General features: G+C 44.7%; 1 protein-coding gene across 28 annotated transcripts in view; it reads left to right on the top strand.

Annotated features, from left to right (window-relative positions):
- The window catches only part of ANK3 (ankyrin 3), a 345,732-nt gene that overhangs the window by 326,836 nt on the left and 4,332 nt on the right, over positions 1 to 14,564 (top strand). For 21 of the 28 annotated variants that reach the window (XM_039554380.1, XM_039554383.1, XM_019286577.3 and 18 more), the window contains 4 exons: positions 179 to 557; positions 12,289 to 12,372; positions 12,494 to 12,553; positions 14,357 to 14,449. In XM_039554380.1, the coding sequence (XP_039410314.1) occupies positions 179 to 557; positions 12,289 to 12,372; positions 12,494 to 12,553; positions 14,357 to 14,425 (592 nt within the window). In that variant the 3' untranslated portion in view covers positions 14,426 to 14,449. The remainder of the gene's footprint in view (positions 1 to 178; positions 558 to 12,288; positions 12,373 to 12,493; positions 12,554 to 14,356; positions 14,450 to 14,564) is intronic. The other 7 variants (XM_010400792.4, XM_019286578.3, XM_039554390.1 and 4 more) reach the window with 3 other exon arrangements.

Raw genomic sequence — 14,564 nt, 5'->3', positions numbered from 1 at the left:
GCAGAAGACAAGGTTGTTAAATAGAATGATGTCTGCAAGTGGAGTCTAAAATTTTACTTTTCTCTGTGTGCAACCTATGTGCTCAGACTGAAGGCTCAGTGAGAGGCTTGGTGCTTTGCCCTTCTGCCTGTGATTTAAGCCCTGAACAGCTGTCTGTTGCTTCTGCTTTTTCTTGTAGTTTGGACCAATGTCGGGATTCTGTTACCTCATATGTCAAAGGAGAAGTAGGGAAGCCAGAAACAAATGGAAGCCTATCCGAGTCCACATCAGAGGCAAAAACTAAATCCTACATCCAGGAAGCTTTAAATGATGTGGGAAAACACAGTGACAAAGAAGCCCTGAAAACAAAGTCCCAGATCTCAACTGGTACTGATGAGCAAACATTATCATCAACAGCATATCAGAAATCTTTGGAAGAGACCAGCAAGCCAACAACAGAAGGCAGCAAAACATCTGTGCCTGTCAGTGTGAAGAAGATGGGCTGGAGTACTTCTGAGGATGGCAAGCCAAGAACAAGCATCCAAGAGGAGGAGGGAGCAGTAATGTCTGAACAGAAGGTACAGTATGTCCTGTAATAATTAACAATGTGAGGAGTCCCTGTTGCTTGACATATTGGTTGACAAATTTTTTTGTATGACTTGTAATGTTTGTGACAGGGTTAGGGTTTGGGTTTTGTTATCCTTTTTAATTTTTTTCAGTTTATTACTGAATTGGGAAAAATGGAAGCTACTGGAAATTTATATTTGTGTTGTGAACACAACACAATGGGGTGGAGTCAGGATAGGCAGAGGAGCCAAGCAGGGCTGCACAATCCCCTCCCGGCCTGGCCCTGAGCCCTGGAAGAGGTTAGAGCAGCTTCTGGGACCGCTGTCCTGCATCACTGGGGGACAGGCCCTTCCCTGCCATGACACAGCACCTATGCAAACAGTGCCAAACAGCTCAGTTGTCCTCCATCTGTTTCCACTAAGGTGTTGCCACTAGTTTCCCACTCTTCCTGTGGCATTGAAGCAAATGCTAGGAGCAAAGAAATATAGGGACCCTTCAGGCTCTGTCCTGCTCTTTGTCCCCAACACTAACTGCATTTTTTTTTACTCTGTTATTTGCAGAAAAATAAATTTTGGGTGACATTTAATCTCCTCCTTATGTTTTTTCTTTCATGGCCTTGTTCATCCCAACTGCAAAGTCCATCCAGCTGAGAGGGATCAAAAGATTTCCAAACATGTAAAGCATTTTTCCAGGTGGTGGTTCTTTCTCCTTAAAATACTGCCAAGGGGCTTCTCTTCCTTTCTACCTTGCCTGACTCGTACACCCTTAACTGCAGAACCCCAGTTATAAGCTGCTTTCTGACACTGAAGATTTTGATAGCTTTCTCAGTTGCTTCTATTTATTCACCAGAAGCTTAGCAGTAAAGTTGGCTCAAGGAATGGCTTGTAGCCCAGTAGCTGCGTGTGCCTCACACCCCAGCAGTGCGAGGGTCGCCACAGAATAGACCTCAGGGCCAGCAGGGAACCAGGCTGAAAAGGGGAATTGCAGAGTTTCTTCCACATTATTCTCTCTGCTGAGGTTGTCTTTTCTTGGGCATAATGCAGGAGGAGATTACAACTTTTGGAAGCAAGATATTTCAGTAGAATTGTTTCTACATTATATCGGGGTTTTTTTATTATAGCACAATAAAAATGTTGGCTGTGGTGGGCTGCAGTAAATCATGCAGGTTTAAATTAGTTCATTTTAAACTATTCTTTCGATTATACAACCAAGAATTCTTTTATTAGATGGTAACATAATCAGTCTCAGCAGTTATGCAGCATATGATTGTTATTATCTTGTTATTAGTTCGTGACACAGTAAGATCTTTCCTAATGTTCACTAATTACTGGAATACTTAAAAAATGTAGGAGCCTTTGCCTTCTTCTAAGGCAGTTAAAAGGCAGATGGCAGTGTTCCTCAGTGTTTGTATGCTTTGGGCAGGCCTCAGTCTGGTGGTGCCATGCACTGATTAAGTCCATGTGTAGATGCACGTGCTGAGGGTGTGCTGACACGCTGCACTAACCCCTCTGCATTCCCAGCAGTGGGAAGATAAGTTGTCACCCCCTTTTTGTGCTCTTTACTGTTGGATATCCCATCTGGATTGAGAAGAATAAGCAAGTGCTTTCCTTGGGCGTGCTCTCTGCACTACTTCGCTTTACTGGTAAAGGCTGATAATCTTATCTACCGAATAACAAGTCTTTTTATAGGCATGATCTTTTAATAAACTGGTATCAGAAAATAATGTCATTTAAAAATGTGGGTCTCTCACCCAGCCTGAGTGGGTAAGAAACTAGCATCTGTTAGAATGACAAGAACTGCTTCTATTATTTTTTTGCTATTTCTTCAATAATGCCTTCTTATCTAATTGAAATTCCGTAAGTTTAATTACTAGCGCAGTCCAACTCATGGTGAGACACTTCATGTGCTGTCATGAAAACAGAAAGAAAATTTCAACTGCAGTCTTCTGCAAGGCATTCTTCAGAAATGCTCCATAAGGAGAAAAGTATGGAAGAAGCAGATTTATTTCTGTGGAGAAAAAGGGAGAACAAACTAAAACAACTTGCCAAAGTAAGATATTTTATCCATGACCCATTTGGAAAGAGCCAGGAAGCAAGAGTCACCCACCTGCAAGAGAAGGGCTGCAGCAGAAGCAGTGTTCTGGCACAAAGTTTGCACCAAGAGATAAGTGCAGACAATTGATACTGGTCTGACGCCTGGTGACGTGGATGGAACAAATCCTTGGCTTCATCCCAAGTCCACATAAACATTTACAAAAGCAGTGCAGTAATGGTGTAGGTCATATAATTCTTTGCAAATGCTCAAGCATCAGATTCCAGTGATCTTTCTAAATGAGAGGAGCACAGCACAGTTGCTCTGTTATTCCAGAGAGGATGATGTCCAGCACATGGTCAAGGTGACTCTCAGTGTCAGAATTCCATCACAAATAAACCACTTAAAGCTGTTTATTAAAAATATCTCTCCCTCTAAAGCCTTTGTGCCCTCTGGAAATCTTCTGCTTTCTTGTTACTTCTTCAGGAGAGGATTGGTTTATAATTTTTTGTATCTATATTTGACTAGTGCCAGAGGACTGCAGATGAATTCTGTCATCCTGCCCTAAATGCTTTTTGTTATATAGTTCTTTTTCTCCTCCACCCACCTATGCCCACTCTTATTTTGCACATAATTTCTGAGAAATGCTTCTTGTTTAGGACGTCTTGGGCCAGATTCAAAAAGAGAAACAGATATGCAGTTCTCAATATCCACTATTCATGATTTTAAAATCAGTTGGGGGTTGCTGTCGTTGAGTAACAGAGAGGAAATTTTCAAATTTCTGTGCTCAGGAAAAGGTTCAGCTGAGTATCATGGGAGAAGGATCTCTGCCTTGCATCCATCACACACAGAGGTCTGAAGCCCTTTGTCAGGCACATGCACACAGAGCTGCTCAGCCCCAAAGCTGAGCTCCTTGGGGGTCAGAGGGGAAACACCAGGGCTGGCAGAGGGTGCCAGGGCAGAGTAGACACCTGTGGTACCTCCCAGCACTGGGCTGTGCCCCCTGGGCTGAGCTCTAAAAGCTCCCTTCTTGAAAAAATGCAGAATGGTTGTGCTTTACACTGCAGTTTTGCCACTTACAAAAGCAGATACTTTGCAGTGATAAATACAGCAGATAAATACTGAGCAGGAAAGCCATTTACATGGAGAAGTTCTTCAGAAGGGCTATTTTTAACCTTCTGTGTGGAGGTGCTTCGCCGAGTCTTCCTTGTGACTGTCTTCTTTTCATTTATTAGGGAATTCACTTCCCATACCTTGTGAATCTGTAAAACTTGTTTGAAAGAGTAATTTTTAGGAGAAAAAAGATTCAATTAGTTATGACATGGTTTAGGGGGCTTTTTAACACAAAACTAAAAAGAATTGCATAAGGTTTTGAAATTTCACAGGTCAGATGCATTCCAAATACCATTTTCTGAGACTTGAGAGCTGCAGAGATATTCCATAGCTGGTGTAATTATCAGGTTACAGCATGCCAAGGAGCAAAAGGGCCTCCTCCCATCATGTACTTCAGCAGTGAAACTGCGAGTCATTATGTACATAACAGACAGGGAAAACACTGTCCGTGATAACCTCTGTTTCCTTCTCCTAGTCCTGATCAGCATGTTCTGTCTTGCAAACGTGCTGTTCAAATGTACTAAAACTGCATTTATTAGGAATGTAGTGACAGTGACAGTGAGACTGAGAGTGATTCAAGCTCAGATGAAGAGCAGAGAATTACTACAAGAGTTTACCGACGGCGGTTGATTCTGAAGGTACTTGGTGATTTGCGTTCTTGAGGCGACGTTGGCATGGACGTGAGTTGGTCTGCTGTGTCAGAATGTCAGATTTGGCATACTGAAGCCCCCCTGGTAGTGTGCTTTCCATTGCCAGTATGGATTTATAACACAGTGCTAGGTGGCCTTTCCTCGCTTAACACAGGTTTATGGGTGTCTTCTGCTGGAAAACAGCTGTGCTGCATGGAGTGCTGTGTCCTTCACTGCCACTGTAGTGCATGGCATCTTAAAGACTGCAGCTAGATGCAGCATGTTGGTCTCCTGTAGAGCAAATATGAGCCACAGACAGAGATAGGTAACAATATTTTTTTTTCCGCTGTTGTCTTTAAAGTATTCTAAGTTACAAGTTAAACATTTGCAGGAATACACAAGTGGGATATAGGAAGTATGAGGCACGTACTCTGGTTGAGACTTGTGGTCCTAAGTGCTTAGTGTTTTCTGGAAAACCTCAATACAGTAGATGATCCTCATTTTAAACCTACCAAAGTTAAAAAAAGTCTTTGCATTGCCTTCAGTGGGCTCTATTTAGTATATTTATTTACAGTTAGCCCTTATTTACAGCACAATATACTTTATATACTGATAACATAATCATATAAATAATTGCATTTGCCCTTACAATATTTTTTGCGTGGTCATACAGTATGGCATTATTTTCCTGCAGCATGTAGCATGAGGAAATAATTCTGTATCAGAAACCATTATGTAATTCCTCAGTAACTTACAGGATTTATTAGATTCTTATTAGAAAATCATATAGTCAAGCCGTGAAAAAAAAAGACGGGCACCTTAGTGCTATTACAGCACTAGTGCAGTTTGCCTGAGCTGTAATTGTTACTTCAGGAATAATTTGTGACATTTCAATTGCACATATCTGTATCCCTGTTGCTTGCATGCTTTGTGGAGAGGAGTCTGCACACCACAAAATGGACTGCACCTCTTGTGTAATGTGGGTGGCAGATAGGCTGCTCTGCACAGCTGCCAAACAGTCCAAGGTGCAGATGCTTTTGGAAGAGGCAGGGTGACTTTTCTGGCTGCCTTCACCACTATTTCCTCAGTATACCCGTGGTGCTTCCGTTCGGGACAAGCCAGGAGTGGCAAAACTGAGCTCAGCAGAAGTGAATGTTTTGTCCTATCCCCCATCTCCCCAGGCAGAACCTGCTGCCTTCCGTGAAAGGCCCTGGGCAGGTCAGAGTCTAACCCTTCCTCAGTAATTCCGCCTGCAGATAAGCCCTGACTGCTCAGCCTTAGGAATGTGGTTTCTGTTTTCAAACGGGGCAGGCGGCCTGTGGGTGAGTACAGCCCCTCCAGTGCTGCAGGAGTCTGGTAACACACAAAGTGTGAGTGTGCTGCAGTTTCAAAGACTGCATAGTTGGCCTGTGGCTAAGGGCCCCCACCCAATTTATGTCTGAACTATTTTGGTGTCCGTTGGTTTGCAGTCAGGAAATGTTGGAGTAGAAGAGGGGAAAGCATGTCAAAGGCAGCTTTCTCTTGCTCTCCGAGTACAGCCCCTGTGTTTAGAGAAAGGCACAGAAAATTGGTTTTAAGTGTGGTGGTATAATTTGGAGTAGAACTTTTAATGTAGCCATGATAAAGCAGCTTATTGAGTGTTGGAATCTGCAGCTGGTGCAGAGCCAGTGGGGAGGGTGTGCATGGTGAGTGGAGGCGGCTGAACCCGCGCTCTTGGGAACGTGTCTGAGCTCAGATGGATTAGAGCTGTACCTGTCTCTTGATTAGAAAATACATGTGATTCTTTGGTTATTTTCTGATCATTTATAGCTTCTTTTTTTAGCCCCCACTCTGCATCTCAAGACAAGCTTAAAAGAGAACAAGAAAAAGTTTGAAAGCAACAATCATCAGGCAAAGGCCTGAGAAAGAGTTTGATAGTGGAAACAACCGTTTTGATCAAGTAAAGTTTGTGAAATGGTGGTATGAAATGGAAAAATCAGGATTTAACATTGGTAGGGATCTGGACTTCTTTCTGCATGTTCACTTTGGGTGAACTGAAATCTTTGTGAGAGCATGTGCAAACTGAGGAACAGCTCCTCGATCAGGGAAGAGGTCTCAGGATGTAGTGCTCAGAGGCCTGGAGCAATGCTCTGAGTCTGCAGAGGGAAAATAACTCACACTGCTGCTGCAGGGCCCCCAGCAGTGGCTGGGAACAGCAGGTTCTCTCTCACCTACCAGTGCCCCAGTGCCTGGCAAAGTGGGTGCTGTGCCTGACTCCACAGCCCCAGAACCCCTCTCTGCCAGCTTATGTCCAACAGCAGTGGGGAGGGGATGGGGGTGTGCTTGGAGCCTCCACTGAGCAGAACTGCACGTGGGAGCTGTGTTGTTTTACTGTGCCCTTTATTAATAGGATCACAGAATGGCTTGGGGTGGAAGGGATATTAGAGATTGCTCAGTTCCCACCCCCTGCCATGGCTGGGACACCTACCACTAGACCAGGATGCTCAGAGCCCCATCCAGCCTGGCCTTGAACATTCCACAGGTGGCTCATCCACAACTTCTCTGGGCGACCTGTGCCAGTGCCTCACCACCCTCACAGTAAAGAATTTCTTCCTAATGTTAATTGTTCTTCCTGGTATTCATTACTGCCTGCTTGTTGCATTAAAAGCAACAGAGGTACTCACACAGCCTGCAGGCATAAAGTTTGCTGACACCAAAACCTTGAGGATAAATTGAGTCCCGTGGAAGAAAGGCTTTGCCATGTGCCTCCACAGGTACTGTCAGGGCTGAACTGCTTCATTACCTTTGCTCTTCCTTCCCACCTTGTTTTTGCTTTCCGTGCCACTCTGCAGTATTGCTAACACTATTACTTCCGTTTAACTGCTGCCTTTGCTCTCTGTCCTGGCCCAAATATGGGGAAAGGCTTTTCTCTCCCACGGAGGTATTTTCCCAGCAGTCCAAGAGCTGAGTCCTGTCAAGTGCTCAGCACTCTAGAGCACATTCCCATGAGATTTAGCACTTCAGAGGGCTGAGCCCATAAAACCAGACAAGCAAGGACTGATGCCCATTTCCACATGTAATAGGATCGTATTCTAACCTCAAGGTAGTGCAGATGTTTTTGTTTTTCTTCCTTTCCCCTCTTGTGTTCACATGGTAGGTAGATTGATGGGATGGGGCATTGCAAAAGAAATGGGTTTATGGTAGTGCAGGAACGTGAGCAATTAGCACACAAGGGAAAAATAAGAGTGCTTGCCACAATGTGCACATTCAAAGCCTGATCCAAAGCTCCTTTTATTCAGTCATGGCAGAAATCAGTGTCCAATTTTTCCTGCTTTTTCAGAGGTTGTTAAATCTTTCATGGATACGAATTTTTGGCTAAAGCTGTTGTAGTAAGATTCTTGCCAAAAGGTTTATGGTAGAATGTAATGGAAAGTAAAATACATTTCTAAGCAGTGGTTATTCAAATCTGATGTAATTTAGTATCTTGTATTTTTGCTATTTCTTGCCAATTTTTATTAAAGTTTTGTCCCTTTCCATGCATTTTGCCCATGAAATGCCCCATTACTGATCGTGGAGGGTTTGGTTCAGCCTGCACGGGAGAGGTGGCCTGAGCAGCAGTTAGTCAAACTAGAGCCAGCAGCTCCCATGGTCTTGCTATTAAGGGGAAGCTTATTTATGGAAAACGAAATGTGGCCATCCTGTAGGTGATAAGAATTAAATGCCTGTGCCCTGTGTGGGGAAGATGGGAGGCATTTCCTTTTGTGTATTCAGCTGGGCACAGCCTCTCCACTGCAGTCCCTGTCTGGCTGGGAGAGCTGCAGGTGAGTGCCCTCACCCTGTCCTGCCCCATGAGAGTTGGAGCTGCCGGCCTCAGTAAGACAAGAGGAAGTAAATTAAACCCCAGACTGCAAGTGCTGTTCTGAGGGTGCTCATCACGTTGTCCTCCATGCCACACATGCCAGACCTGTGTCCCAGCTCCCAGTAGTGGACTACACTCTGTCCCAGTTGCAGCACCATTTGCTCTCAGGCCTCTCTGCCTTGCCTGTTGTTTTGTTGGGATTTTTCTCCCCCTCCTGTGGCTTTAGCAATACATCTGCAAACAAGCAGCTACAGACTCAGCACGGGCGCAGGCGGAGAGTTGTGGCGTCTGATTAACAAGGTCTCCCTGAGAGGCAGAACTCACTAATGAAAATGACCTTAATGGAAGATGTTTGTTTCTCCTGCCGCTGCCACAGAGGCTTGAGACCCCAAGGAGACTGAGGCGCAGCTGCTCTTCATGCATTACAAGAATGTGATCTCGAGGCTGAAGGGATTATGTCCTGATGCTGGCTTAGGCCAGTGAGGGAAGAGGCCTGAGCACTCTGTACAGCTCCTGTTCCCATTGCAGCATTGCCTCTGGTCCTTGGCAAAATTAAATATTTAGGATCTTTCCGTCTTGCTTATTTCCGCCTGCCTTTTTATCCATGTGGGTAAGACACATCCAGCTGCACCTTTTTTCTCCACTGTTACAACAACACTAGACGTATGGGAGGAATAAAAGGGACTATTATCCCTCTAGTAACAAAACAAACATGATAGAAAACCAGAGCTCTGACAAATCTACGGTGAACTTTGGCACAATACTGCAGCACCAACTGTATAACTTCATTTATGTGGAGGTCCCTGGGAACACCCATAATGTGCAAATAACTGTTAAGAAAATCAGTGGAGCTGGCAGAAGACTTTGAGGAAACTGCTCTTTGCTTCTCGTGCCCTGGAGAGCAGCAGAGAGAGGATAGCAGCTGGTTTTGGCAGGAGTACACTCCAGCGAGCAGGGTGACATTAAAGCACTCTGCTTTGCAAAGCTTCCTGGCATGTTCTGGAGCTGAGGCTTGCAGACTGCAGCCTTTGTATGCTTTAGTCCCAGGGATATAACTGGGCTTCCAGTAATCATGGTATTAAGTTTTCTCCCTGCCTTTCTAAAGCTTTTGGTATTGTGACAGTGATTTTGACTGGTCAAGGGTAAAATGAAGCCCACATAAGTATGATGCAGCGGAAAGAATTTTGTTCTTTAGCTGTGACGCAGATGCACCAGCTTTGTGTTTAAAAACAGCTTTTGTTGACAAGGTCATCTAATGTGCCTTTCTAACCCAATGCTGGTTTGAGATCTTACAACTAAAACTGCCAGTGGGTAGGGATTTTTTTCCTAGCAAACATCCATCTTTATAACTGCATAGGATTAGGAAAGTCAGTAAATCAGATCTACCTCCTGCCAGTTGTGAGCCCTGCTGTAATTTGTTTAACTACCCACCAGCAATAGAATTGTGAAAGCTGGATTTCACGCGTGCTGACTGCTGAGTATTTACAGCATTTATCCTTAAATTGTGCTTAAAGGAGCGTGTAGCTAATTAAAACCCAAGATTCACCACACCTTCAAAACTGCATTTTATTTCAAGAGACATCTTTCAGTGCAGCAGTACACTTTTCATCTTAAAGCTGAACACGGTAATTCTCGCTAAGTTGTTTTAAGGGATAACCTTGCTCATAGCTGCTGTAAGGAGTCAAAGAACCAGTACACGTAAGTGGTGTTGGTGTGCCAAGTAGTCTGGTGACCTTGCTACTGACCATGTTATTTTATTTCTGGTTTTCATGGGTTTTGTTGTAGTGCCTTTGGAGATCCTGCTCATGAGAGGATCCTTTGTTCTCCATGGGATGTCTGAGCCAGGGTTCCCTCCTGCTCCTTAGGGCCCTGTGTTGGAGCCCACTGCGCGTCTCTGAACCCACATGTGGAAGGCCAGGAAAGAAACTGTGCAGCTAGTTCCCCATCTGCTATGCATCTGATTAAAGTATGAAGTCTCCAGAAACAGTCTTTCCCCCTCCCATCTCTCTGTGAGTAGGAAACCCCACAGGTTTCAGTTCCCAAACCCTTTACCCAGTCACTGCCTCCTGCCTCGCAGCAGTCCCGTCCCGTTCTTGTTTCTGCCGCCTCGCTCATGAGAAAGGAAGCAGCCGGCTGCTGCTGGGGCCCCACTCGCCGCAGGGACCAACCTCACACCTCCCTCCTCCTGCACGGAGCCTGGGGCAGTGCTTAGGCAGGTGTGTCATTCCTCCTTCTGGGACCCCTCCTCAGAGACCCTCTGGGGAATGAAGTGTTCAGGCTCCATCTGAGGGCTTCAGTAGCTGTTTGTTCTGCCATGCTTTTGTAGGGATGCCACCATTCCCTAGCCCGGGCACCTCAGCTAGGTCCCCGCAGCCCCAGGTGTGTCTCAGGCACAGGACATCATCCATATGTCCCTATGCAGTGGAATCTACCTGGCTGTGGAGCCTGCCCTTCTCTGGGCAATGCTTCCTGAAGCACCAAACTTCAGCAAGTTGTACAGTTTGTTAACAGCCTGTGAAAGCCTGGGGAAAAAGATGTGTAAAATGTCTGAAACTGTTCCACTGCTTAATTATCGAGTGGTGACTTTGGTACAGCTTTCAGTGTGAAACCAGCAGAAATTCTGTACTTGTGAAGAAGGACAAACGTGGCCAGGGGCTCTGCTCTGCAATACTCCCCCCTGGCTCCTGCCCACTGCAGTCCTCCCCAAGCAAGGAAAATGGAAAAGCTTGGCTAGAAAAGACCACAAATGGCTTGTAAACAAAAGGAAAGGTTTGTTTTGCTTAAAGCTTAGAAATAGCATACAATCCTAACATTACAATGTACATATTGAAAAAGCTGCGTTAGTAGGGAAAACGGTTTTAAAAAAATACACATGGCATCACTGTTATTTGTTTGTTACAGAGCAGTGCCAGGAGCTTGTGTAGACAACTGTGTAGTGTATAGACTGCAGTAAATAGAAACTGTATTTGCCCTGTGCTGTTCAGTACGTGGAAGCATTACAAAAGCTGTAATAATAGTCTCCTTTCAAATATTATTTTGTAGTTAATATTGTTATAACATGTTTTATACAATGTTTCTTTCTGCTTCCTCCCTCTAGTTGTAATTTTTCCATAGTGGTTTGAGGGTGAGGGGAGAAGAAAAGTTTTAAGGACTTTTTTGTTTGTTTGGATTATTCATTTACAAGTGGAAATTTTTCATATGGCCAGCTACATTATCATTATGTTTGCCTTACTTATATGAAAGATATAAGCACAGACAATGGATATTTTTGAAGCATCAAAAGCAGTGCTTGCTTCAGCACCCAGGTTTAGAAACATGACTTTGTGAGGTGAAGTTAGCAAAGTTCTTCTGGAACATAAGCTCAACTGCCAGCTAGGCTCAGGCTCTAAAGTCATGTCATTTATTTATGATTTGAGCAATAATTCCTGAAAGTGGAACTAAGTCACTGGCATAGCAGTTAGGAAACTGCTTTTGCATTTATTTACACTGGTCTTATAAATTGCTGGTACTACGAGAAGTGATGGATGGAGTGCTCCTGATCTCAGTAAGTCATGGACCAAGCTGCCGAGGCTCTACGGCACGGTGGCACCGTGCTGGGCAAAGTGTCACGTAAGATAACTTCCTCCATTTTGTAAGTGCTGAGAAGTCTTGTCTGTCTTCTGTGTGTGTGTAAGACCTCATGTTTAGCAAGCTGTAGACAGAGCTGTCTTTTTAAGTCCCAAACTTCCCCCATCTTAGACCATGTATCTGTGTGTGCTGGGCACTGAGAAACTGTGAAAAGCTAAGGGATGTCTGATTGGAGATTATATCATCATGAATTTGTGCCTCCATCTCAGAGGACTCAGACTGACCACTAGATTTTGTTGCCCAGAGAGCTTCCTGACATGCTTTAGTTAATAGGAGCATTGTGCTAGAAGCTCCCTGCAAGCTTTAAGGGAACATTTTGTAGAATAAATGCACAGATATCAGCATTGCTAAATGATCAAGGCTTTCATACAATTCGTGCGACATAAAGCAAACTGTTACATAAAGTTGAAGCTAGCATGTGCTTGTTGCTTGGATTGGTGTGGAAATATGTGTGGGTTTGACAGAATATAGGCTCTATTGCTAATCTTATAACACGTTCTTTAGGGTGAGGAAGCAAAAAACATTCCTGGTGAATCTGTAACAGAGGAACAGTTTACCGATGAAGAAGGCAACGTCATCACGAGAAAAGTAATCATGAATTACATCACTGCTCTGAGTCTTTGCATTCAAGTAACTTCTTTTAACATACTTTCTCCCTTTAGAATCTAGGAAAAAAAAATCGATGCTTTTCATGTATTGCTTCCCACAGATCACCCGGAAGGTAGTAAGACGTGTTGTTATCCCCCATGAGAGGAAAGTTGGTGAAATGGTAATGCACCGGGGACTACCAGGAAATAACAGTAGGCGCAGAGGGTTGTGTTGACTGCTAGAAAGTGCTGCTAAAGGGCTGGAGGTTTGCATTTAACAAGAAGCCTTGGCAAAAAGTGCGGTGCTTGCAGTTTTTGGCAAGTTGTGTGTTGGGGTCACGGGGCAGGGGCGGTGTCAGGGGGGCCTGGCTGAATTCTGTCAGCGCAGGGCATCAAGGTCTGTTTCTGTACAACAGGCAGCAGGCCAGAGCCACGGGTTTGGGGCCTGGCTTGTGCCATCAAGTTGAGCTGTGTCTGTGTGTTTGGTTAAGCCCTTGCAGAATCTGTGCCTTACAGCTGCAGGTAGATTGTGTGGCCTTTCCACCAGCCCAAAGGAGTGAGCTGCAGTCTGATCCCAGCGGCCTGTCGTTCACCTGTGTGGTACCCCTGGCACTGGGGACTGAGAATTTGCAGGATTCAGGGCAATGGGAACATACCCAAGCAATGGTATCCTTTACAAGCAAGCACCAAGACAGGATTTTGTCCCTGGTGATCAAAATTGGAAGCCTTCTGCAGGGCTGGACTATGTCCAGCTTTATCACCCTGAAAAAGAAAGGACAGTGGGAAGAGTAGGACTGTTGTGTGCCAGCACACCCCAGCCCCTCTTGCAGAGGGCTTCAGTGACAGGGGCAGGAGTGGGGAGGCTGTGCCTCACCTGTCCCAAGGAGGCCTTGGGGGAATGGGCATCACCTCTGGAAACAAATGGCTTCAGAGGAGCTCATGCCTTCTTCGCCAGCACATGGCCCTCAGAGGTCTCTGCTCCAGTAAAACTGTCATTGGGGCTAATGAAATTCTTGTCTGAGTGAGAACAGATTCAGAAAGGAAGATAACAAATACTCTTTATCTTCTGGTAATAAATAAATTTAAAAAAAAGAAAGCCGGGGACACACATGTCACAGAAGTAAGAGAATGGAAACGAACTTACTTCCATTCCCTCTCTCCTAGCTGTTCATGAGGAAAAAAAAATCCTGCCCAGCAAGGGGGTAACATTTTCAGTGTGCTGCACCAGATTAGATTAGTTGGAAACTACAAAGAGTCACAAATACATCAATGCAGATCACCTGAGGGGTAGATTCTGCCCATAGCCACACATAAACTGATGGCTTTCTCTGATGTGAGTGAGGCTTGTGATTACTGGAGAATTTATTTTTAGATAATTATTGAGCTACTTTTAATGAGCAAAGATGAACTTTATTTTGGGGTTTGCTGTTTTAAGGACTCTGAAACCTGCACTGCTCGTCACTGTCATTGGTTTTACTTCTGCGCTGCTTCAGTGGTGGTTTTTTGCTGGCTTTCTTCCTCCTCCCTTTATTCTGTTACTAACCTGCTCACTTTAAAGCACAGATGTTGTGAAACATCATTAGAGCAGCCACAGCCTCTGCCGTTGGGAATGCCCAGCAATCCAGCTGACCTGGGAGGATGGTTGGGAAAGGTGATTTTTCCTTGTCAGTGGCACCAGCTCCCGCTGCAGTTGGCAGCAGGGGCTCAGCCAAGGACTGACTGCCAGCCAGGCACCCCAGCCCAAGGGTCAGGCTGCAATTGTAGAGCTGTGTTTTCTACTTGAAGATGATATTTCAGACCTGTGCTTTTGCAGCTCAGCAGAGTGGATAAATAGATTGTGCGTATCTTTGAAATGAAGTGTTAATGTGATTTAACTGCTTTTTACTTATCCTGTTACAGCAAAATGTGGAGCCTGTTTTGGAAGCAGGTTTACAATTACGAGTGCTCTCTGCAGACTGTGTTAATGTTTATACTTTTTTTTAAAGCAGGGAGAAGCTTATAAGGTTAAGACAAAGAAAGAAGTCAGACACGTGGAGAAGAAAAGTTACTCATGAAAGCTGAAAGCCGACCACTGAACGGTCAGTGTGATCAATTTTCTTCCCTTGTTGAAGGCTTTTGCCAGCATGGGGAACAGCACCTGGGCTGCACAAAGGCTTGCCTTTGCTACCCTGACTTTTCTTTCCAGCTGCAGAG

This window comes from Corvus cornix, chromosome 6 (assembly GCF_000738735.6).
Source record: "Corvus cornix cornix isolate S_Up_H32 chromosome 6, ASM73873v5, whole genome shotgun sequence".
NCBI classification, from domain to species: Eukaryota; Metazoa; Chordata; class Aves; order Passeriformes; family Corvidae; genus Corvus; species Corvus cornix.
The sequence above is the reverse complement of the archived record's forward strand: the minus strand, read 5'-3'. Positions and strand labels throughout refer to the sequence as shown.